The sequence below is a fragment of the Egretta garzetta genome, unplaced genomic scaffold (assembly GCF_000687185.1).
Source record: "Egretta garzetta isolate BGI_Z169 unplaced genomic scaffold, ASM68718v1 scaffold123, whole genome shotgun sequence".
Taxonomy (NCBI): domain Eukaryota; kingdom Metazoa; phylum Chordata; class Aves; order Pelecaniformes; family Ardeidae; genus Egretta; species Egretta garzetta.
Window position 1 is genome coordinate 1,493,733 of NW_009259182.1, and position 23,281 is coordinate 1,517,013.

The 23,281-nt window shown below is 42.1% G+C and overlaps 1 protein-coding gene across 1 annotated transcript in view; it reads left to right on the forward strand.

Moving 5' to 3' along the window:
- Positions 1-450: 450 nt before the first annotated feature.
- Positions 451-23,281, forward strand: part of TTC7A (tetratricopeptide repeat domain 7A) — a gene marked incomplete at its 3' end in the record, with an annotated part of 64,289 nt that continues 41,458 nt past the window's right edge. Inside the window, exons 1-4 of the mRNA XM_035891263.1 lie at positions 451-611; positions 1,759-1,927; positions 14,958-15,088; positions 16,660-16,781. Of these exons, the coding sequence (XP_035747156.1) occupies positions 462-611; positions 1,759-1,927; positions 14,958-15,088; positions 16,660-16,781 (572 nt within the window). The remainder of the gene's footprint in view (positions 612-1,758; positions 1,928-14,957; positions 15,089-16,659; positions 16,782-23,281) is intronic.

Below are 23,281 nucleotides of genomic sequence, written 5' to 3' on the forward strand. Positions count from 1 at the left end.
AAATTTCTGCTGTGGTTACTGTTCTGCAGTGAAATTCATAGCTTATCCATAGTCCAAAGCACGCATTTCATGCTCATGCATTTGTAAATCTAAAGGATGCGCTTATGTGTTTGCAAAGATTGGTCTTAACGTTGGAAAGTGAGTTTTGCGATGAAAATTCTTAACTGTTACATTAGTGACAACACAAGAATGAGCTGTGCTGTCAGAGGATTCATGAGGGAAAAATCTTCGAGTTCAAAGGAAATGTTTCATTTTTTCATAGGAAACTGACTGTTCCCAGTAGCTCAAGTCAGTGGAACTTTTTTCTGTCTGCTAGTTCTTCTTTACCCCCTAGTTCGAAGTACTGTTTGTGTGTCTCAAAAGGTACGTTGTTTTGGGTTTTTTAATGCTATTTATCAGCAGTGTGGCATTAAGCGATGTTTCTTGTTGGTTGGTATGTGCTTTCAGAGGACTACGGGAGTATGCTGCTTGCAGAGGTTCTGCTGGAAGAGTGTTTGAAGGAAAACTTTGCCAAACTGAAGGACTCCATTCCACTGACAGAGAAGAATGAGCCAAAACTGAGTGAAGCTAAACAGTATCTCACCAATATCTTAAGCAGAGGAAAATTACGAGTAAGTGGGCTCTGTTACCATAATGCTTGCCAGTTGGATGCTTCTTCCATATGATTATTAGTCGGATACAAGGTGTTGGCATTGCCCATTCATGTGCCTGTATGTACAGTGCTGTATTTATGCACCATAATGCTTGCCAGTTGGATACTTCTTCCATATGGTTATTAGTCGGATACAAGGTGTTGGCATTGCCCGTTCATGTGCCTGTATGTACAGTGCTGTATTTATGGGTGTTACTAATGGACTGGTAATTCAGTACCCCTTTGTGGTTGGGAGACTTGCTTTTTCATGTGCAAACAAATTATGTGCTACAAGTATATATCCTGTTTGGTTTTTTATTAGAAGGAAGCCGGATAAATATTTAGGAATTCTCTGGGGTGGTGGGGCAAGGCCACCTAATGGTGTGGTCAGGCTAGCACAGCTGAGTGACCTACTGCTGCTCCTGGTCTGAGGGAATTGTGTACACCCGGTCAGCTCCAGATCAGAGGTAAAATGTGTCGCAAGCTGCTGTCAGGCACTTAAGGTTGTGGTGTGAGTCCAGGATGTTACAGCCTTGTATTGCTTTCAGTCTCTGCCAGAGAAGTTATGAGAAGTTACGCTTTTGTTTTATTTTGTGATCTGGGTGTGTGGTTGGTAGCTGCCTGCCAACTCAGCTGCAGAGCTTTAGGAGTGTTTTTGCATGAAAATTTTTTGAGAACTTAAGAAAATTTGGGACCTTTCTCGCTCTTTAATTAAACGTACAGAGGAGAGGGGAGCACTTGGCAGAAAGCATCGTTTTTTTAGTCTAGTTTAAAAGCAGGGGATTTACTTGGGGTGTGTGTAGGTAGTTCTGTCAATGGCAGGCCTTTCTGTGCTGTCTGTGGCTGGTGAATCAAGAGCAGGTCAGCTGAAACCGAAGACGTGGCTTGTAAGCTGTGTATTTCCAAACTGAGCTCCAAAGTCATTGCCTGACCTTTGCTGCCTGCTGCTCTCATGAACATAGCTGTAGGATCTCTGGACACTTAAACCCTTCCTACTCTGGCCTGCAGAGCTGGCAATGTTGAGAGGAAAGCATTCTGAATCTGCTTAATTTGTTCTGAAGTACTTCATTCTTTCTGTCTGGTATTTTACCATGTAAACACTCTTTTCCTGTCCCCGTCTGTTTCAGCCTAAGTATATGACAGAAGCAATGCTGATCCTAGGAAAGCTTCATTATGTGGAGGGATCCTATAGAGATGCCATCAGCATGTATGCAAGAGCAGGAATTGATGACCTCTCAACAAAAGATGAACCTCTGTACATGCTGCGTTTGGTAACTGAAGCCTTCGTTATTAAAGGTAAAGGACCATGTATGCATACTTGAAGTACGCCGTGTTTAGGTTGAAGGTATTTATCTAAGTGATGTGGTTGGAGCAGAGTTAGGGCAATGTTGTGTGCTTTAGAAAATCCTACTGGGTATGGTCTGTGTAGTTTAAACTTAAATGCATTATGGAGTCTTAGTCCATGGTTTTTAAACTTGGCTGGCTTGTAAAGAAAAGCTTGAAATTGGAAATCTTGTGGTAACGGTTGTAAGTCAGCAACACACTTGAGCTTGTGTATATGTTTTGGGGAAAACCTAAATCAAGCACTCGGCTGAATTGGGGCCTGTGCTTTCTCTTAGAAAGGGTTCATCTACTTGTAAATTTTAATCATTTCTGTGAATTAAGCAAGGATGATGTTTCCAAGTTTTAAACTCTGGACTAACAGAATATGTGCTTTCAAAGCAGGTCGTATATTTTTGCAATGCATGTCACACAGTATCAGACCTTATGTACAAACAGGAATCTCTCCTCCCCCTTGTAATTCTACAGACATTGCAGTGTTTGAGAGATCCTAATAAAAACTGCCTTTACAAGTAGTGAAATTGCATTTCCTTTTTGAGTGGGGGAAAGGAAGACCCTAGTCAGTTTTTGACTGTGGGGGGAAAAAGATCAGTAATCCTCTCCTTCATTTGCTTTCAGTTCCTTTATAAATGTTGCTCAAGTACTGCTACCTATCTACTGCTTTCTACTCTTTCCAGCATGTCCACCAGCTAATTAGGTGAATGAGAACTCTGATGATCAGATACCTTCAACTGGTATGTAAAAGAGTGAAACAAAATCAACCCAAAATACTGTTTGACTGGGCTGCTAGTATTACTGATAATAATTTGGGTGTTTCATGATCTCACACAGTCATTCTGCTTTTTTGAAAACCTGTTTGTGCTGCTTTGCTTGCTTTGATTTTGCTTTCTGTGGCACTGGTTGAATCTGCTTCATTAACAAGCCTTTGTGGAGCAAGACTCATTTACTTGTAACTTGCACTAACACTTGCATGGCGTGGAGGAGTGAGTACCTGCCAGTGCATTCATAGCAGTGTATTTGAGAGCGACTGCTGGTGCACTCCAGGGTCTGAAGGAGACGCACTGTCCTCACTGGGAACTGGGTAAGGCCCTTGGTGAGGTGTGAATGTAATCCTAAGGTATGCATGAACACTGATGGAATAACATTGTTCCTATAAGGCCTCTCCTATGATATTGCCTACCTCACTTGCATATGAAGATACTGGGGGTGGAGGGGTTTGCCTCAGAGGCTGTAGGGTGTTTTTTTTCACCCATGTGGTTTAGCATGGGAATGTAAATGTTGTGTTGTCCCTGTGTTTGTGTGTAAACTATAAGGAAGCCCCTGCCATTGCAGAGCAACCTCTGAGCTGTTACTGTTCCACATTTTTTATCTTCTATGATGATTATTTTCAGATTGGCCAAGATACCAAGGGTATAGTAAGTAACTCAGTATTCTACCAAAGTTTCTGACAGAGAAAGTCCAGCAGAGTGGATCTTGTCCAGCTGAGTTTTGAATGGACACTCACTGCTAGGATCACTGTCCCCCATGCCATATGCTTGACCTTCCGGTCTTAGGAAACAAGCCCTTAAGTGTTAGAAATTTGTGCATGTAACTGTGGCAATAGTAGTGTGGATTTAAATTTTCATTTCAAAACATGTCTGTCCAGGCTACCTCTGCAGGGCAAGTAACAGCATGGAGTTGAATTATTTAAAATTCGTTTATACTTGATGCTAAAGATTTTTCTTATTCCCCTTTTTCATTTGGTATCTCTGCAGAAATTCTGTTGATCCATACCATATTATTGCCTTTGGTTGATCTACTATTAGCTTATGCAAACCGAAACCTTCTTTAAAGACACTCTTGAACATCAGTGGTAGTAAAATTTTTGCAGCGATCATGTAGTCAACAGTCCAGAAAAGCCACAGTCCTGTCTTTACTTCAGGGCAGAACTTAACCGCTTCATTTCTTATTCAGATTTTCAATAATTGGAGAAAGCAGTTGGTTAAATAGAATATCCCTGTTCATCCAGCATTAGTTAAACACCAGAACTTTATATCACTTGGTAGCTTGAACCTGAAACCACCTTGGGTTTGTGTAGCTAGTCCTGCTGGGTTGTGCCTATATGCAGAATGCCAATGTAGGTTCTCATGCACTCAGGATTCTCGGGTCGTGGAGGAAAGAAACAGGCTGATTTTTAAGAGTTCTTGAAGTTCTCTAAGAAAAACTTTGCTGTAAATACCTAAAAAGAGATAGTGTGGGGAGATCTTGCTATGTAAGGACATACCTTGTCCTGTCAACTGAGACAGGTGTAGGAAATGGATTAATGGAAGGTTGAAGGCATTTTTTCCATGTTCAAATAAATAATTTTCTTTATCTTCTCTCTGGGCACTTATGGGAGAAAGTAAAAGAATGTTGTAATTGCACACATCAAGATAAAGATGATCCATTTCTGTACTTCTGTTCAGTAGCCACATGACTACAAGGAAAATACCCAGATCTGCTAAGGGTAAAAAAAGAGGGAACCCAGCTCTCCCTCCCCTCCTCCCAGCACAACTGACCCTTCCTGAGCTGAGTTTCCATCCTGCCTGCGTTGCTCCTACTGACTGGCGGGAGGGCAATGGGCTATAATGTACCCATTTAGCAGAAACGGGCAGGAAAAATCCCAAGAGCCTCAATTCTCTCCCTCCTTCTCCGCAGTAGTTTCAGTGTCAATTTTTACGTCCTTTAGGCACTGCTGACATCCCATCATGCTTACTGTAGAGTCTAAATCTGCTCTAACCTAATCATCCTATTTAGACCAGCGGAGTTATTCCTTTAAAGCATGCAGACTTTGCTGGAGCTTCAAGTCACTACTGTCTGTGACTTGCCCACCTTGGAAGCAACAGTGCTGGCTGAGGCGCTTAAATTCCTTGTCGTGGTCAGGAGAGCAGCTAAGGCTTTCCTAATAATAATAATAATAATAATAATAATAATACCAGTGTTCCTTGTAGTCTTTAGGAAAGTTTGTTGGTTGAGATGAGCCAGAATTATACTGGGCGCGAAGTTAAGAAGAGAAAAGTGTAGATTTGGGTGAAAGCTGTGGGAAAAATTATCTAAAACTTTGCGTTCACTTTTGTGGTACAAATATACTGCTCTTGGGTGATAATGGGCTTCATGAGGATGATTGACACTTGGCGGTATGCCACTGTGTTAACCTAGATGTTGCTTTTGAGACGATACGCTGGCTTGCATAGTCTCCTCCTATTCCTTAACTGCTGTTTCTTCCACTGGCAGCTACTCAGTGAGGTTACTTTTGCCAGTGTTTTCAGCTGCTGCTGTGACAAAGTAGTACTGCAATGGATGAAAAAATGTGTTTTCTCTTTTTAGTTTTTTTAGAAAGGGTCTGTCGGGTGCAGGACAAATTCCTTTACGTTGGAATCCTTCTCTGATGATTAAAAATGGGTGAGATTCATATCTCTGAGGGTTGAGATCTGTGGGGAGATGGGTTCCTGTAGACAGAACCTAAATAATAAAACTAGTTTTCTTGCCAGACTGTTAGGAAAACCGAGTCCCAGCCACAAGGGTGTGTGCTGTAATATGACAATAAAAACTGAGTAACTGCGGGTAAGGCATTTTGTTGGCAGAATTTGTTTTCCCTTTTGCTTGGCAAAAACTGCATCTTTTAAACGTTAATCAGAGAGAGAGAGACTTTATTCTGTACCTGGGATACACTTCAAAGTGCTAGTGTTCACAGTTCTGCCAGCTAGACAGGAAGCATGCTGTTTATTCATGTTGGCATCAGAGTAGCTGTCTGATAGGCAAAAGCCCCAGTTTGTAGATGCTGATGTCTTGATAAAAGGACCTAGCGTTAGTATGTCTTGTTTAGGTTTTCAGAATAGAAATTTAAGAGTTTGGAGTTGCGACGGTGATGACTTTGAAGCTGTTGTGTGTTGGTGAATTGTGTGCCTCGGTGTCGCTGCTCCCAGCTTGGGTGCCCACCTGGAGTACTGTGTCCAGTTCTGGGCTCCCCAGTTCAAGAAAGATGAGGAACTCCTAGAGAGAGAGTGCAGAGGAGAGCAACAAGGATGATAAGGGGACTGGAGCATCTCCCCTATGAGGAAGGGCTGAGAGAGTTGGGCTTGTTCAGCCTGAAGAAGAGAAGACTGAGAGGAGACCCCATCAACACATACAAATATCTTAAGGGTGGATGTCATGAGGACAGAGCCAGACTCTTTGCAGTGGTACCCAGTGACAGGACAAGGGGCAATGGGCACAAACTGAAACATAAGAGGTGTCAGTTGAATATGAGGAAAAACTTCTTTACTTTGAGTGTGACAGAGCACTGGAACAGGCTGCCCAGGGGGGTTGTGGACTCTCCTGTTCTGGAGGTAATTCAAAGCCTGCCTGGACAATGTCCTGTGTAACATGCTCTAGGTGAACCTGCTTTAGCAGGGGGGTTGGACTAGATGATCTCCCGAGGTTCCTTCCAACCCTTGCCATTCTGTGATTCTGTGAAAGAGCTGCCGGGCCTGGCCTTGGCGTTCTTGGTGCCCTGAGGCTTCCTACAGCAGCGGGGAAGCAGGCTGTGCTGCTGCGCTCCATGAGCTCTGCTCTGCTGTGGGTAGGGTAGTTTACACGTTTGTTTGGGTTTTTTTTCCTCTTTGCATTTTAGAAGTAGTTTGTTTAGCGCAATCTGCTATGCACAAATGCAGCGTGGGTGATTTTAGATTTCTGAGGAGAGTTAGCTGCAGGCCGCTAAATGCAAATAACTGAACTTTGGAAAGTAGAAAAATAAAATCTTCTTCCTTTTGTTAATGTGATTTAGTTTCTGTGATTTAGTTCCTTCCTTTTGTTAACGTGATTTAGTTTCTGTACAGTTTTGTTAGTCTTCCACTCCCTTCTCCACACACAAATGCGGGTGCTGGTTGCACGCACACACAAAACCTTCTCCACCTCCTGCACTATGATTTAGTTCTCTAAAGCTGGGGGGTCAGCAGCACCGAGAGTTACAAGAGTAGTTTCACATGCTTTTCTGAGGAAACAGAACAAATAAAGCACAATGTTTGTGTGGTAACATGAGATAACATGCTACATTCTTCTTTTCACCAAAAGAAAACAAATACAAATGTACTCTCAGATGGCCTAAGCTAGAGGTAGCTTTTAGATGGCTATGATGCTGTCCCCATGCTGGGGCTATATGGTGTAGCATGTTATGTGGTCCAGTGGCTGGTTTACCTTGGAATAAGCTCCAGTTGTCTTTGACCATCTTTTAAGTGACAGGGGAACAAACCTGTTACTCCTTACAGGCTATGTCTGTTGTAGAAAAAATTAAGTAGAATTGGCTTGAGTGCTTGATACAAATCAGCATAGTAAAATCTGAATTAGCTTTCCCTCTTCTCTTTCCTGCTCCCAAAGTACAGATGAAGGTGGGGTAGACTGGTTCAGTCTACCTGACTACGACTTAGCTACGATTGCAGCTAAAAGAGAACTTTCTCACTGTTGATGCTGCCTGGCAGTGGTGCAAATGAGCTCAAGCTGAATAAATCCCAATACTTGGTCATCAGCACCGCCTCCCTGCCTTCTGCCCCGTCCACTTTTCATTTTTTCTCTTCTGCTTCTGCCTGTCATATTTAGACCAGGGAAAAAAAATAATTCTTGCGGCATGCCATGAAAGTTTATGGAAGTGGATGGTGTTGACAAAGCCCTTTAGGTGTGGGGTTGTCAGAGATTGCTGTTCTCCCTCGTGTGTGTTGTGCCCCAAAGCGTTGCTCCAGCAGAGGGATCTCCTTAACTGCTATCAGATATGTCATGGAATGGAGCTGGCCTCTTGTACCAGGACAATTAATGCTTGATCCCCAAAGTGGGATGTGTGTGGGGGTGTACAAGATGATCCACTGGGGTGCAGGAGAAAAATATTGGAACGTCTTTATTTATTTTTTTCTTTAAAAAAGTCATTAAAATTAAGCTTTACTAGCGTATTGGATTGACAGTGGTGCTCTTACTCAGTCTGTATGTCAGAAGGTCCCACGTCATGTACAGCCCATGAAGTGTCTTCTGTCAGAGTGGGTGTTCCACAGCATGGAGAGGCTCACAGGGGCACCCTCACTTGTTCGTTCACTTCCAGTGTATTGCGGTTCACGTGTGCCTGGTTAAGTGGATTTATGTATTATTTTATCTGGTTTTAACTAAACTAACCCTCATGAAATAGACAAGTAGCTTAAAGTTTCCATCAAAGAAACTGCGGATTGCAGGTAATGCTAATAACATGAGCACAAGTGAAAGATAAGAAAATGCCAGAGCTGACACTACACCTAGCATGAGCTCTTCTTCAGCCACATTATGAGGTAAAGACAATGATGGTCTAAGCAGTGATGTTTAATGTCCAGTGATACTCAATTCAGCACTTCTAAAAAAATTTCATTAAACTTAATGATAAATTTTTAGAAGCCTCTTTTGAGGTTTCTTATGTGAGAGCAAAAGGTGAAAAACCACATACTGTTGGGGAAACACTTGTTCTTCCTGCCATGGCGAAATGGCTGAAATAATACGCACAAGACAACATGGCAACAAACTAAAATGTATTCTTTTGGAGGACACATAGGAGACATTGGCAAAGACTTGAAGAAACACGTATTAGAAGAAATTATGCAGTTTGGGAGACTTGCTATATATAGTTGCATGAGAGTACCTATGTTTCTAATATGTCTCAGCTTAAGGAGTTTGCTAGATTCTGGTTCAATAATGAAATACACTAAGAACTACTTAGCAGCAAAGTGGGACCCAGAAGTGCACGAATTGCTATAGGATGTCATCAATGACGTTAACTTTATAAACACAAGACTTCTAAATATAATCTTTATAATACTTTGTAATGAGATGGGGAGTGACCATGCAAATCTTTTGTAGCACACCAAAGCTCATTGGTTGTCTTGTGGCAAAATGCTTAAAAAAGTTATCAAACTTAAAGATGAGTTATGCCTTTTTGCTTTTACAAAAAGTCAAGTGTTCTGAATTTGCTGACCTTTTCTGTGATGACAGGTGCTGTCAGTAGCATGCTACCTAGCAGGTGTTTTTGAAAAAATAAACACGTTAACTATATAATAAATGCATTATAAAGCAGTATGTGTGTGTATAACTACATACGTGTTAGGTGTGCATGCTGAATAATTTTTTTTTTCTTTTTTTAACTCATGGGGTGTATGATCAAAAAAGTGTGGAGATCACTGTATTACGGGTTAAAGCTAAGGTTCAAAGATCTGCCATGGAGATTAAGAGCAACCAGTTGATAGACAGCAGGTTTTGATATGCTCAGGAAAATGAGTATCTTTAGATTAAGGTTGCTGACTTCTGCTATGCAGTAAGCTATGCAGCGTGCAGCAGAGCCTACATGGCATCGATCGGGGTAGGTGACTGAGTTGCATCTCGGGAGTGCTTGCCACCTTCTGGTTTCACAGTCACTCAATCAAAAAGCTGTCCTAGTTTTGACAGAGAGTTCTTCCTTTCAAAATAATTGGAGTAACATTGTTAGCATTGGTTTATTGCATCTAGGGGGAAGGCTGGGAGTAGTGGTCTTGAGTTCTGCTTTGATGCAACTAAGCAGCCTTGCACAGTTTACTTAAATTTTCAGGCTTCATTCCTCCCTTATGGACAAAAAGGTCTTCAGATTATTTTATCTGGGGTTACTGGAATTTTCTGCCATTCTACCTTTAAGACTTCTACATGAAAAATACCCCAAGATTAAATGGATTGCTGTGAACATACTGGGCTGTTATGTAGCAATAATCCTGTATAATAGGAAGCAATGGTGAAAGAAGTTTGTGCAGCTTTCTTGCAAAACAAAACTTCTCTCCTCCCCACTTTTCATGAGGTGCAGTATGAATGAAAATATTCAAAACCTAGGCCTTTCTTCCCCCTCTTTTATTTGCATTGCAAATAATTTCTGCTGAATCACTTTTCATGAGGTGCAGTATGAATGAATATATTCAAAACCTAGGCCTTTCTTCCCCCTCTTCTTTTATTTGCATTGCAAATAATTTCTGCTGAAAAATCATAGCTTAATTGCTGGGCATGAGTGTCAAGACCCATGATGTGAATTATTTTAACGGCTGTGAATTATGGCAGAAATAATGCATAATGCTGGGCCTTGCCTACATCAACCTAATCCTGACTGCTGCTTTGGCTTGTTGAGGTTCAGGCTGTTTTGCTTTCGGAGGCACTGTAGTGTAGGTGGCTGACTGAGGGCTGTGCTCTTAAATTCAAACCTTAGCCAGCGGGGTAGGCTGGTTGTAATACCATCTCTAAACTGGTTTGGTTGTGCTTTTAAATTTTGTCTTGAGTGTTTAGTGTTCTGCTGAACTTTATGATTAGTCAGCATGCATGTGTATGTGTTTGAAGAGCTAGCCTTAAAAATAGTCTTGTTTCAATGCTGATTGGTCTTTCTAGAGCCATGAAGGCTGCATGCTAGAAATGAAGTGCTCCCCAGAATGACCTGGCATTTGCCACAGAGTGAGAACATGCACGCAACCAGTTTCCTTACAGCAGTTGCCATGCAATATGTTCACACCCGGCTCACCTCAAGACAAATTACTTGTCTTCCTGTAGCTACAGTAAAACTATTGCGTGTACTTAGCTTAGCAGCACGCTGGCTTCTGGCCAGGATGACCTGGCCTGTCCGTGTGGCACAGAGGTGCTTGTAACCTCGCTCTGCAGACTGGGGCTGATGCTGTTGGCAGGGCTGCAAGTTCTGCCCTAAGCTGTCTTTTGCTTTCAAGTGGCCATAGCTGTGTTCAACACGAGTGTAGCACCAGGACACAACACAAGAGGTAGGCTTCACGCTCTGTGTGCTGTTGTGTGTCTTTGATTCCTTCCTTAGGTTGCCAGGTAGCTCTGATGCTCCTGGGCTGTGGGGTTTTAGCAGCTGCAGGCTAACACCATTGAGGAAAGTAGCATGCCGCTGCTGACCCTGAATTCTTGCACCTATGAACCCACCATTTCCCAGTTGTGTAAATTCATCCAAATACAGGAGGCTGGAAGTCTGCATAAAAAGGAAAATGAAAAGAACCTGTGAGTGCATTGGTATATTCCTCCTATTTGGAAGCAGGATTGCTGCTATTTGGTGAACTAGTTTATGAACTGCAGGGGAAGAAGAAAGCCACCTTAGCCTCCTCTTCTCCCTAGTGGTTGTGCACTGAGGCTTTCAAGACCAGGCTGGGTAATGCCCTGAGCTGGCCCCACTTTGAGTGGGAAGTTGACCATGGACCTACTGGGATGCCTTCCAGCATGAATTTTCATCTCATGTATGTTGCAGAGAATCTGATACCACATGTCGATGTGCCCATGTATGTGCCAGTTGTGGTAATAGCATCACCTCAGCGCATTGGAACTACGTTGTCTTCCTTTGGCAAGAACTGAGTGAGATGAAAGCAAAAATAAGCCTTCATAAAATCTTGCCTTTCAGGTTTCCATAAATGAGAGCAGTGCATTTCAGCTCTAGGAAAAAATTAGCTCAGTGACACCTCTTACAAACCTTACGGGTTTGGTTTTTTTCTGACAAAAATGTAGATTAGTTTTAGAAGGGGAGAAGAAGGGGCAAAGGTTGGAGAGACATCAAGAGCCAGAGATGAATCTTTGGGAGAACAAGAGGTGAATGGAAGCCTTATCTTCATGCAGGAAAGAAAAGCAGTGTTACTATACATAGAAAGTTACTGCCTCTGAAGTGGGTGGAAAGAGATTGTTTTTAAAAAGGATAATCTGGAAGTATGTCTCTCCTTAAATCTTGAGCCTGGGCCATAGTCTATTAGAAATCTGTATCTTCATTATATAAAACATTCTTATGGTGTGTGTGTGTATATATATATATGTATGTATATATTTAAATTTGGGTACCCAATTCATATGAGAAAAATCTTAGTGTAGAGAACTTTTAAGTTGGTATTATGTTACCATAACTGGTTGTGAAAAATACCTGAGTCCCTTTACCTTAACCAGCTACCAAGGAAGCATATGGCTTTATGCTTTACTTGGAAGCTAATTCTGTCTTGGCAAGAACTACACTTTTCTTGCTAAATCCAGTGAGGAAGTAGCATGCACTTCCATGGCTTTCTGACACTTTCGGGGAGCTGAGTTGGATTTAAAATATATGTTGTGCTGCAGAGTTTTTTCTGTGCTGATAATGGGGATGGAGAAGTTAGTGGAATTTGTGCTCTCTGGACTGGAGGGCTTGTAAACAGTCTTGTCCAACTACACCCTGAGCAAATCTGTAATCATTGGGGCTTTGCACTGTGAGAGCTGAATTGGTGACTGCAGGAGTAGGGAACTTTTGTTGTTCTTGTGCTCTGCACTTTGTCAACTGGATTTGCAGTCTGCTTGCTCTAATTTTTCTTTTCATTGCATTTCTGTGGTAGAGAAGAATAGCCCTGTTTGGGTTCTGTAGATGATTTTATACTCTGACATCAGGTCAGTGTGTATGGTATTAGCAGAAAGAACCGTGACTAATGTCATGTGGGTCATTTTTCCTTTTTGCCCTTTACAAGTAGAAAAATGTGGCGTAGTATCTGTTTTAATACACTGTATATTGCTCCATACTTAGTGTGGCAAGAAACCTTTTTGGAAATGTTTGTTCCCCTGTCCCTGATCAGCCCCAGCTCTGTTTTTCTGACCGCATGGATGGGCACGTTTGTTGTCGTACTTGGTGCTGGCAAAGGCTGCTTGCTTTCCTCTCCCACGTCAGAGCTTAGAGATAGTAGCTCCTTGCAGTGGGCTGTAGCATGTTTGTAAATGGCTTTTTATCAGCCTGTTCTCTCTGTGTGACATCTCCCACGATAACCACCCCCATATAGACTGTGCTGGGATGGCTCTTGCAGTTTGATTAAATGCTGCATGTGTATGAATGTCAGTGGATTGTACTGGATTTCTTTCAGGGCCCTCAGCCCCACTTTGTGCTTAAGGGGATGATGACTCTGAAATGCAACACTTCTTAAAATTTTTTTTCAATTAAAGGGAATGACTAGAAATTCAGAGGTAGATAAAACTGAGACAGATCCAAGAAGAATATTTGCAGGCTGGTTGTTCTAGCATTCAGCACTGAATGGTTTATTTTTCTGTATAGAGAGTTAGCATCCTCTTTTCCCCTTCATTACATAGCAACAGGGTTAGGAAATAGAAGCTTTGAAGCAATAGAAAAACAACCCATGGTATAAAGCCAGAGATTTTGTAGATGGACTAGAAGAGAAAATCTGTTATATGTTGGATGCTGTACAATATGTATGTTAGTAGAAAGGACAGAACACAGAATGGACATTAGTTAAAAGCAGCAAAATTATCACCATCCTTGCCCCCCCTGCAGCTGTCAGTTTGAAGTAAATCCACTCCCCCTGCTTTACTGGTCAGGATTTTCAAAGGTGACAGGTACTAACTTGTCTTCTTGCAAGATATAGGTCCTTGAGGGAATGTGCCATGCACTTCTGACTTGGGAGAGGGCAGGAATGGGGAGCTGAGTTTGCACCAGTGGGGGGAATCTTCTCTCCTCAACCCACTGAACTAACTGCTCGTGTCTGGCTTAAATATGAGACATGAGATAGGGTAAATCCTAGCAGAGTAACCAAGGGGACAAAACAGAAACGTTGAACATGAGAAGTAAACAAAGCTAAGGCTGCCTAGGAACCTCAGGCTCCTTCAGCATGAGCGCTTGTACTGCATCGTTTGTAGTGGGGAACCCTGGCTTCCCGTTGCCGTCTCATGGTGGTTTGTTGTCAGACTGCTGAAATGAGCTGTGCTGAGGTGCTGTGCCTCCTGGGATTGCGAAGGCCCAGGAAAGCATGGCTCTTGGTATGCATGGTGACTCCTCGTGTGGAGCAGAATCCTTTGCCGTGTGCTGCAGCAGTCTAAATCACTCCCTTGGAGAGGCTGTCCAGACAGCTGAACTCTTCTTCTTTCGTTACCTCTGTGGATCTGTGTCAGGAACACTAGGATTTTGTGTTACATCTTACACATTTTTCATTGGTATTGGGGAGTATTGTTATACATAAAATTTATTGGGAAGTATGTGCCAAACTTTTTACAACCTATGTTGGACTACTGGGCATCGGTGCAGTTATATTTGGTGCAGAAGACCTAAGTTTCCAAGCAGTGATGTATTACAGAGATCCAGAGCAGCATAAGAACCTACACCGATCAGAGTAAAATCGGTATGTGGACATGTAGCCTCTCCAATTGGATTTAGGGATATATCCCTAATATATATAAGGATGTCATAGCGTGATGCCAGGCAAGGATCTGGTAAGAAAAGATTTTTATGTAGGGACAATAGCTGTGGGTCCTGAATTAACATGCCCTTTGTTTGTAAGGGGGGGTTGGATGATGATACAGGAAAGCGTTTTAGTAGTACAAAACCCAGGGTTTTTCCTTTCTTTGGAAAAGACTGTGATCTTGTGGTTAAGAGCCTCTTGTGCCTTGCCGAGAGCTTTCTGTGTGTCCATGTGCAGTTTGCATGTGCTCAGATTTTCCAAGAGAGGCCTCAGATTTTCCGACCTTGTTTTGGTATCATTTTTCCAGTTGTGGGTTGTTTTTGTTTTGTTTTGTTTTGTTTTTTTCTCTCCTCAAAACTGCTGCCTGTTGAAAGCTTCACTTGGAACAGTGGATGTTTAGAAATTCTCAAATCCAATGCCAAGGTGTTTCTGAAACAGCACTTGCATTGAAGCACCCAAAATCTATAGCTGTCTTTGGAAATACAGGCCTTCATTTCTCAGCCTGCTCATCCCTACCTGAAGGATTGTATGCCCTTTCTTCATAAAGTATGTGAAAGGCACTGTAGAAGTGTGCAGTGGCACAAGTGTGTTAGAGCAGCATGACAAAAATGTCTTGCATGTGTAGGATTATATTTTTCCTGGGGGTCTTTTCCTGCAAGTCACTAAAACAAGGGGGGAACCCACCTATGGAAAAACTTTCCTGTCAGCTGGTTAATAAAGGAATAACATAGCCATACTGCTGTTGGTAGGGTCCAGTTAAATAAGATATTGCCATTTTGCAGGTCTGTCACTGGAGCGCTCAACCAACTCAATTGCCTCGCGTGCTCGACTGTGTGAAAGGGAGGAGGAAGTCATGGCTTGTTTTGAGACAGCGTGTGTCATTGCCCAGGTGTACTTGCAGGAGCTTGAAAAGGTAAGAAATGTGCTCAGGGTGTTACCTGGGTGGAATTTCCAGGGTTTTGACAGCAAAAATGATGGGATAATGCCAAGTGATCATAGACAATAAGGAATATGAGAACAAGTTGGAAGGAGTGAGGTGTCTCAGTATAGGCAGCTGCAAAACAGTAGTTTATCTGGTCTCTGTCTCCTCTGAGAATGAGGTCTGGAAACCAGTTTTGCCTGTGGTAAAGCACTGAATACTTCAGATAGGCTCAGGTTGTGTCTCAACTTTAGCTCTTACTAAAGAGGGACTACAAACTTTGCGTAGCAAGTGCCAGCATGAAGGAACCCAAGACATTTTATGTATCTGCTGTGTGAATGATACACAGTAGTGGATACTGAGATCCCTAATGAGCTGAAAATAACCTGTTTGGGTCAGCTGTAGCAGTTTAACTGCCAGTGCTTCACCAAGTGAAACTGGAGGAACCTAGATCATTAGTAGCAAGTAACTGCTTAGTCAGTGGTTGGCTAGGATGCTAAGTAAATGAGCACTGTGAGCCCTCCACTGAGCTGTAAGATGTGCCACTGGTTTTCTGGGCACCTGCTTAGTGGTCTCTCTCTATAACTTTGCCTAGCTGAGTTTAACAGGGCATGCCGTGTGCTTCCATGCCCTTCTTTTGCCACACCTAATGCTTGATACCAGCAGCACCAATGGCAATGCATGTTACCTGTTCTTCTGTAACTTCACAGCCTTTGACCTTCAGATCAGATATTTCTGCTCTTCTCAGCAACAAAGGTGTGTGTCTGTTCCAGGTTTTGGTTTTAATTGCATTAAAACAAGATAAAATGAGCTTAGTGCATATATAAAAATTCATTAAGAAAGCCAGCTAATAAGTTGCCTGGTCTATTTTTTTTGTAGGAAGAAGCTGAATGGCTTTTTTATCTAAAATTAAGTACTGTCCTTCCTTTGTGGATTGATGAGTTCCTGCCAGTACTGGGCACTGTAAATGTTTCACTGACAGCACAGACACGAGCATGTGGGATTACTGATAGATGTACTAAAAGTCCATAGGCCTTCTCCAGTCCTGGATGTAAAACCCTGCTTTGGAGGAAGCAAAAGCAAGAAGGGCTTGATAGGAGAAACAGAGGAAAGGCTATGATTCTTCCATCAGAATTCCTGATACCTTACTAACTCTTAACAAAAACTTATGTTAAGATAGACATACCTACTCAAACATTGCATTAATATTTCTGGGCAAGATGCTGGATCTGTGTGGTTGGAGTACTGCTTCTGAAGCCCTTGGTATTAATGTGTAGCTTTCTACTTACTTTATTAAAGGTTGGAAAGTAATAAAGGACAGTGTTTCAAAACTCGTATTGCATGCAGAATATTTCATGCAAGTCATTGTTTATTTTAAAGCTTATTTTAAAATTGACTTTGAAAGGTTTTTGAATAGCTAAGGAAGGTAAGTTTTCAAGGAGTCTGAGGAGGAATCTGATGGCAGAAGCTAACATTTTATTGTTGGAGATGTCTCTGGCTCATGATGAACTGGCTAGTTCAAACAGTTGTCTGTAATCCCAGATACTTCTTTCTTCCCCTCACAGACCTTAAACAACACACACTCGAGGAATATCAAGGGCAGCAATGTGACTTACTCAGAGTTTGAACTTTCCTACTTCCTGGAAGCAGCTCTACAGAGTGCCTATGTGACTCATTTAAAGAAGGGGTAGGTGGATGCAGATGTTAATAAAAATAGATAATGTTGCATGTTTTGTCTCAGAACAGATGAAGGCTTATTTCTTTGTATGTGGTCTCTGTTGTGACTTTTCTGCTGCTGGCTCACCTCAAGTCCCCTCACTGTCCTTCCCTTCCTCCTATTTGTCTTTCTGTCTCTCTTAAGAGAGTCCTAAGCCTCGTTCTTCTAGACCCACAAGTAGGGTGGAGTAGAACAATTTTGTTGTCTTGACTCAGCTCTGTTCCCTGTGGAGATGAGGGAAATTTGACCATAAAGAGACAGTGGAATTTATATTGCTGTGTGATTTTTAAAATGTTCAGCCACAGGGCCTGGTTTAGAGCTCAGTGAACTCTTAAGGGTAGTTTCTTTCATTAATTTTTTGTTTGTTTATTTAAGGTCTTAAATGTCCCGATCAATACCCCAAATCTGTGTGGGTTTACTAGAGGGAATGCTTGTGGGAATAGTGCTGCTCCAGGGTATTTATTATGCCTCTGAAATACAGCTACTAGTAAACCTTGGAAGGGCAAGAGGAGTTGGTATCTGCAAGCCTACAGTGAATTTCGCTTGAGGAAAACCTTCTCAAGAACACTAAAAAAGACTTCCAAGGGCCATCGGTGAGGGCGCACTGATCTCTAAAACAGGCTGTGTCTTCAAAACATAATTAACTCTTGTTTAGCTGATGGAGAGATTGCCACATAGGGAGAGTGTCTCTTCACCATGTGTAAACAGTACTTGTAGAATCCATCCTTCCCCAGTCCTGTTCTTGCACCATATTATCCCATTTGTTCTCAAGGAATCAGATTTTCTCACGGCTCTGTGTGATATTGCTGGTCAAAGTCTTATAAACTTTTTTAAGCAAACCATCTTTGAAAGTATTTAATTTTGGCTGTGTTTTTACTTTCACCCCAGTCAAAGATTTATCTTCTCTTATTTTCTTCACTCCTCCATGTTTTCTTCCTGAGTAAAATGGAGAAGAAAGTGAAAAATGAGGGGAGATTGAAAGGAAGAAAACTAGAAAAAAAAATCCCAGCAAAACCCAGTTTAAATTCTTTTATAGAAAATTGATACCATTTTTTGACTCTGGAGGAGGAGGGGTTGCTTCTTGTTTAGGGTGCTTTTGCTCTTTTTTTTAATCACCCAAGAATGACTTTAAATGCAACTGTGAATAGCCTCTATGTTGTCCATTCTTTCATTAAAAGCTTGCGTATACAGTGCAGTTATACTTGTAAGCATATCCATGAGAGGTGCCTTCAGGTAAGCCTTGTTTAACCCAAAGGCTTACAAATTCACAAAGCCCAAATGTTGTGAAATGACCCCTTTAGTCAGGTGAGTACAAGTTTACGCTTAGGGGACAGATATCTGGTTTTCCTGGGTGAGCTGGTGGCTGACCAGCTGTGGCACAGCGTGTGCTTTCCTAGCCTTTTGCCATTCTCATGGCAAACAAAAAGCTCAGGTCTTGCCAGTAACCTCTTTAACTATGTAATAAAATAAAATCTCATTTAGAACATATGGCACTGACGTCCTCTAGGCACCTTTTGAATATCAAACTCACTCATGTTCATTTTATTCAGCAATGTTTTAAATTCAGTCTTCATCAGTTCAATATATCCAGTGGGTTGTTTTAGCTGTTACTGTGGGCCCTGCTTGCTCCCTTCCCATGTTATTTTAATAACAGCTTTAAAAAAAAAAACAACTAACCCCCCCCTCCCCCCCCAAACAAACAAACAAAAAAACCTACCCAAAAAACAAAACCACAAAACAAAACCCCCAAAAACAACCCACAAAAAACCTTACAGGAAAGAAATTGGGAATCAAAATACATATGTGAATTAAGCAGTGCTTTGATTATAAGCTGAATTGCTGCAATAGCAGCAAAATGTTCTCTGTAGCTGTCTCCTGATGAAAGAGCATCCCAGTCGGTGTGATGGAGCTCTCATGGCTGGGACAGGAGCGGAGCCCTGGGCGCTCCTCACCTCCTCCAGTGCAAGCAAGAAACACCAGCCAGGGAAATGAAAGGTCTGGTGGGGGGGGTAAAGGAGCTCGGTGGGACTCCACATCTTGTCTCTGCCCCCCACCCCCAGCTAGTATTAATATGTGGTTTCTGCCACGAGAGGGCATAAGCAGCATTGGGATATATTAAAAGGAAAGAGGAGGGAAGAGGGAAGAAGCTTTTTAGGATGCTTCATGTGTATAATAAATTTCTCCGCCTGATATTGAACAGCTCAAAGAAATGCTTTTGTTCTCCTTATTGCTTCCAGCGTGTTCAGGTAGGAAATAAGCCTTGGATGATGAATGCTCAAGCTGGCAGGGGGGTAGGTCCTATCAGGTGGGATGTCCTTCCCCAGCAGCACATGTGTACAAAAGAAATCGCGAGTGCTTTATTCTTCTCTCGCCAGGCAGAAGTGCTGAGGGATACGAGTGGTGGTGTCACGCCTTTGTTCCTGTTGTCAGGAACAGGCACGCTCCTCTCGGAGCATGGTTGGGGATGCCCTTTTCTCTTGCAGTGTGCAGTGGAAAGAAGGCACCAGTAATGAAACAAAGGTCCAGTCTCCTTTTTGGATGTTGGGCTGGCAGCTGTAAGGACCAGCAACTCTTGCAGCTGTGGAAGTCCCAGATGCTTTTAATAAGATATTTACTTTAAAATATTGTGTTGCTGAAGACATGTTTCCTGCAGTTGTTTGCCCTGTTGCATCCCAGGAAAGCTTTCTTTTATTCTTCCAGTGAGCAATATTGATGCTGTGGATGCAGAACATAGGCAGGCAGATGCTGTTGTGCTGTAGGAGGCACCCAGTTGTCTTTCATGTTAACATCTGCACTGGGTTTTGGTTTTTCTTTTCTGATGTGGGTGTGTGAATATTGGGCTCATTTCTTACTGCCTTTCTTTTCAGAGTATTGAACAGGTATCACTACTTTATACTGTTATGGGGGTTTTGGTCAAGATGCTCTCAGTATTTTCTTAGGGCAAACAGGCTTCACCTGTGTGAAGTAATGGTTCTATGTATGCTTCTCTCTTAATGGCACTTGAAGTTTGTGTGGTGTTTCACAAGCAAGACAAGTCAGAGCTTTCTAGAGGATGTGATTGGTTTTGGAAGCTCTAGATGGGACACTTGAAGAAAGTTTCTGAAAAATATTAAGCACTTCAGAAAATTTGATTTCCTTATGATCCCTCAAGTTAGGACCTAAATTACTTTGGAAAACCCTGATGAAAATGCCTAGTAGGGAAAAGCTTACCCAATTCTTTCTCTTCCCTTCTGTCAGTTTTCCAGAGTGCTCAGTACCCTTTTTGAAATTTTGTAGGCTTCTGTTGCAAGGGCACTTTGAAAGAGTAACTTCATGTATGTGTTGTTTTACAGTAGAATGTAATGTACAAAGACAGACAGGGCCATCTGCCAGACTATTCATCTCTTCTGCGGAATTTATGTGGGCTGTCTTGTCATTTATCTCTTCTTCAGTCCTCACAATCTAGCACCTTATCCAGGACACTGGGACGCTGCATCTGGTAATTCGGGCGTGAGTCTTACTGCCTGCTGGATTGCTCTAGATAAGTGCTAAGCTTTTTGGTTTGTGTTGGGGTTTTTTTGTTTGTTTGATTTTAATTTTTTTTTGAGTGCCCCACTTTTGTTAGATAGGCTGCCATTGAGAAACTCTAGTGTGCTTGCTTGTAGTTACTCGTATTTTCATTCATAGGAATCTGAGACTCTGAGGCTTACTTCTTCAGGTGTGTTTTGTGCCTATTCGTGAACAGCTGTTTAAGGAGAGTATGAATTTTTAGAAACCTGGATGAGACACAAAAGGAGCTGGGCAGAGGTAATGATGTTGCTGCTGTTCATGTGCTTTGGGTACCGCTTTCCCCTGGAGAGGTGGCTCTGCAAACTGCCATGTAGTCATCTCAAGGTGGTCTCTTCCATCTGTTAGCAGCAAACTGTTTTAACAGTTAATGAGTGGGGATAAGAAGATGATGATCTGTTGCCCATGTTGTTGGGGGACTGTCTGTGCAGACCTCCGTGCCCACAGTCTGCTCCAGTTCATTATCAATATTTCACCCAGCAATTTGCATAGGAAACAGTGTATTTCTTTATTTTCTTGTATCTTAAAATTTTGTGTAGTGTTAACCAAACAGTATGACCTAAGTGTGATACAGCTGCTTTGATTCTTGGACTGGTAATTAATTACCCTGTATTAGCAGGGTACTTGTACGAACAAAACAGATTTTCATGCCAAGCTGGACTGACTAGACTCAAGGTGCTCTTTGTCAGTTAGTGCCCACAATTTTCTGTGTTCCTCTTTATTAGATTAGCTAAAATTGAATCCTGAACTGCATTTCATCACGTTTTTTTAAATGCCTCTCTTGGCACTTCTGTGGCTAAAACCAAGGCAGTTTAATGACCATGTGCTTTTCCCTTCCTGTTCTTCCTTATTTCTTTTTCTGGCTTCTTAGCAGTGCAGTAGGGGCCCGTGGACTCTTCCAACTTATTTAATTTCCATGATCTGATGTTCGCTTATGATGCCGTGGCTTGAGGCAACAGTACTTGGGATTTCCAGATAGTCTTCTATCCAAGTCCTGCAGGGGCTCAAGATTGCATAGTTTCTGATTTAGACAAGATCAAATGAATTCACCGTGGATTGCCAGAGGCTTTTATGTTTGCATCCTCATCCACTTATCTACGTATACGTATTTCCGTTCAAATACATATTTTTCTTTTTGTTAACTTCTTCAGGTCCTAATTTAAAAAAATCTCTTCAAGTGCCTGTTTAGTATATGAAGGACATCTATTAATGGAACAGTGAGTTCCTTATTGTTACGAGTAGAGCAATTCACATGCTTAAAATGAAATGTGTGCTCAGATGGCCTCCTGGCTTGGAACAGTAGAGCGGAAAGACAAACCCCTGTAGCGAGGTATGTTTGCAGACTGCTGGCAGGTGTGCTCTGTCTCCTGTCACGGCTCAATAAAGTTCGATAAAGTTCAAAATACAAAAGCTGCCAAATCAAACCCTCAGTCTTGTAGAACTGGTATTGTTGTCAGATGCTTTGCATGTTTTGGAGTTGAGAGCTCAGAGTGCTCTCAGAGAGACCCCGACCACACAAGCACCAGTCTGGGAGGTAGTGAGTGCTGGGTGATCCTCCCGCGCTGCCCATTTTGCACTCCTGCCTTCTCTTGAGGGTGTTCCTAGGCATCTGTCATGCGGTTCATGGTTTCAACCCTCACTACTCACAGATGGACAGCAATTTGCCATTTCTTCTTTCATTCACTTCAGTGTGTCAATAGTCCTTCCTTTTCCTCTCCCCTTCTCCCCAGGGCAAGGTGTTTCTGCCATGAAGCTTAACCTGGTTTATGGCCTGGTCTAAAAAGTGGAACAGAAATGGCGCTCCAGTTCTCTGGGAAAAAAAGCTGTCTCTTTTCAGCACATTCTCTAGGTTTCTCTTAAGTTTGGCTTTGTGAGAGGTCACTAATCTCCTTTCTGATGGTAGTTAATGGAATTCATTGACACTTTGTTAAGACAGATACCATTATCCTAACAAGAAATCTAAACATATGTATTTTTGAAAATGTTGAGTAACTGTTGTTATACACCATAATGCTTCTGTCCAGCCTCTTAAGGAGCCCGAGGATGCACAGGGTATGCCAGTGGTCTTCAGTAACTGAGGAGAGCAGTTGGGCAGGGGCATTTTGTTCAGATGGGGGAATTAATTGATTTTGACTATCTATCTGATAATAAATAGCATGGGAACAGCTCTGATTTGGTGTGACTACTTGTGCATAAATATCATGATGTGCTTTATTGCTTTCCAGTTTAAGGTCCGGAACTGCATCTTTGAGGGTATATTCTTTCCTAGACCCACAGAAAAGCACCAGATGTCTTGGCCCTGTAAATTGGAGACGTTGCTGAAGCATTAAAGTCCATCTTATAAAAAATTCTTTGAGCTTTTTTCCTTTGATAAGTTGAAAGTGCATAATTTAATTGGGAGAAAGTAGAGGGGGAAAAAAAGAAAGACAGCACCTGACTTTCTTCACAGGGGCATGTCTCTGGTGTTTTTGCTCTTGCCTTACTTTGCTTGTCTGTATATCACCCATAACTGGGTAATCTGCAGATTATCTCAAAGTTTAAAATTTTGAGATGAGTGTTAATCGGGAGTAAGGACACAAGCATTTACATTCTGTGACTCAGTGACAGTTGTAGCCAATATTCATGGTAAACATGATCACATTTCACTCTCCCCCCCCCCCCCCCCAAAAAAAAAAAAAAAATTACTACTTTATTTTTTTTATTTCTTCAAATGTTTGCCATTGATTCTGGAGTGCAAGATGGTTTGCAGTGCATGAAAGTGGGCACAAGCGCAGTCTGTGCTGCTTATCTTCAAAATTTAATCAGATTGACAGAAAAGGTTGTTATGGTGCATGGGGTTTTTTTGTTTTTATGAAATCTAGGCTTCGTCTGCACAGAAAAATTCTCCTGGAATAATGCTGAAGTGGCAGTTAATGCACTGGTAG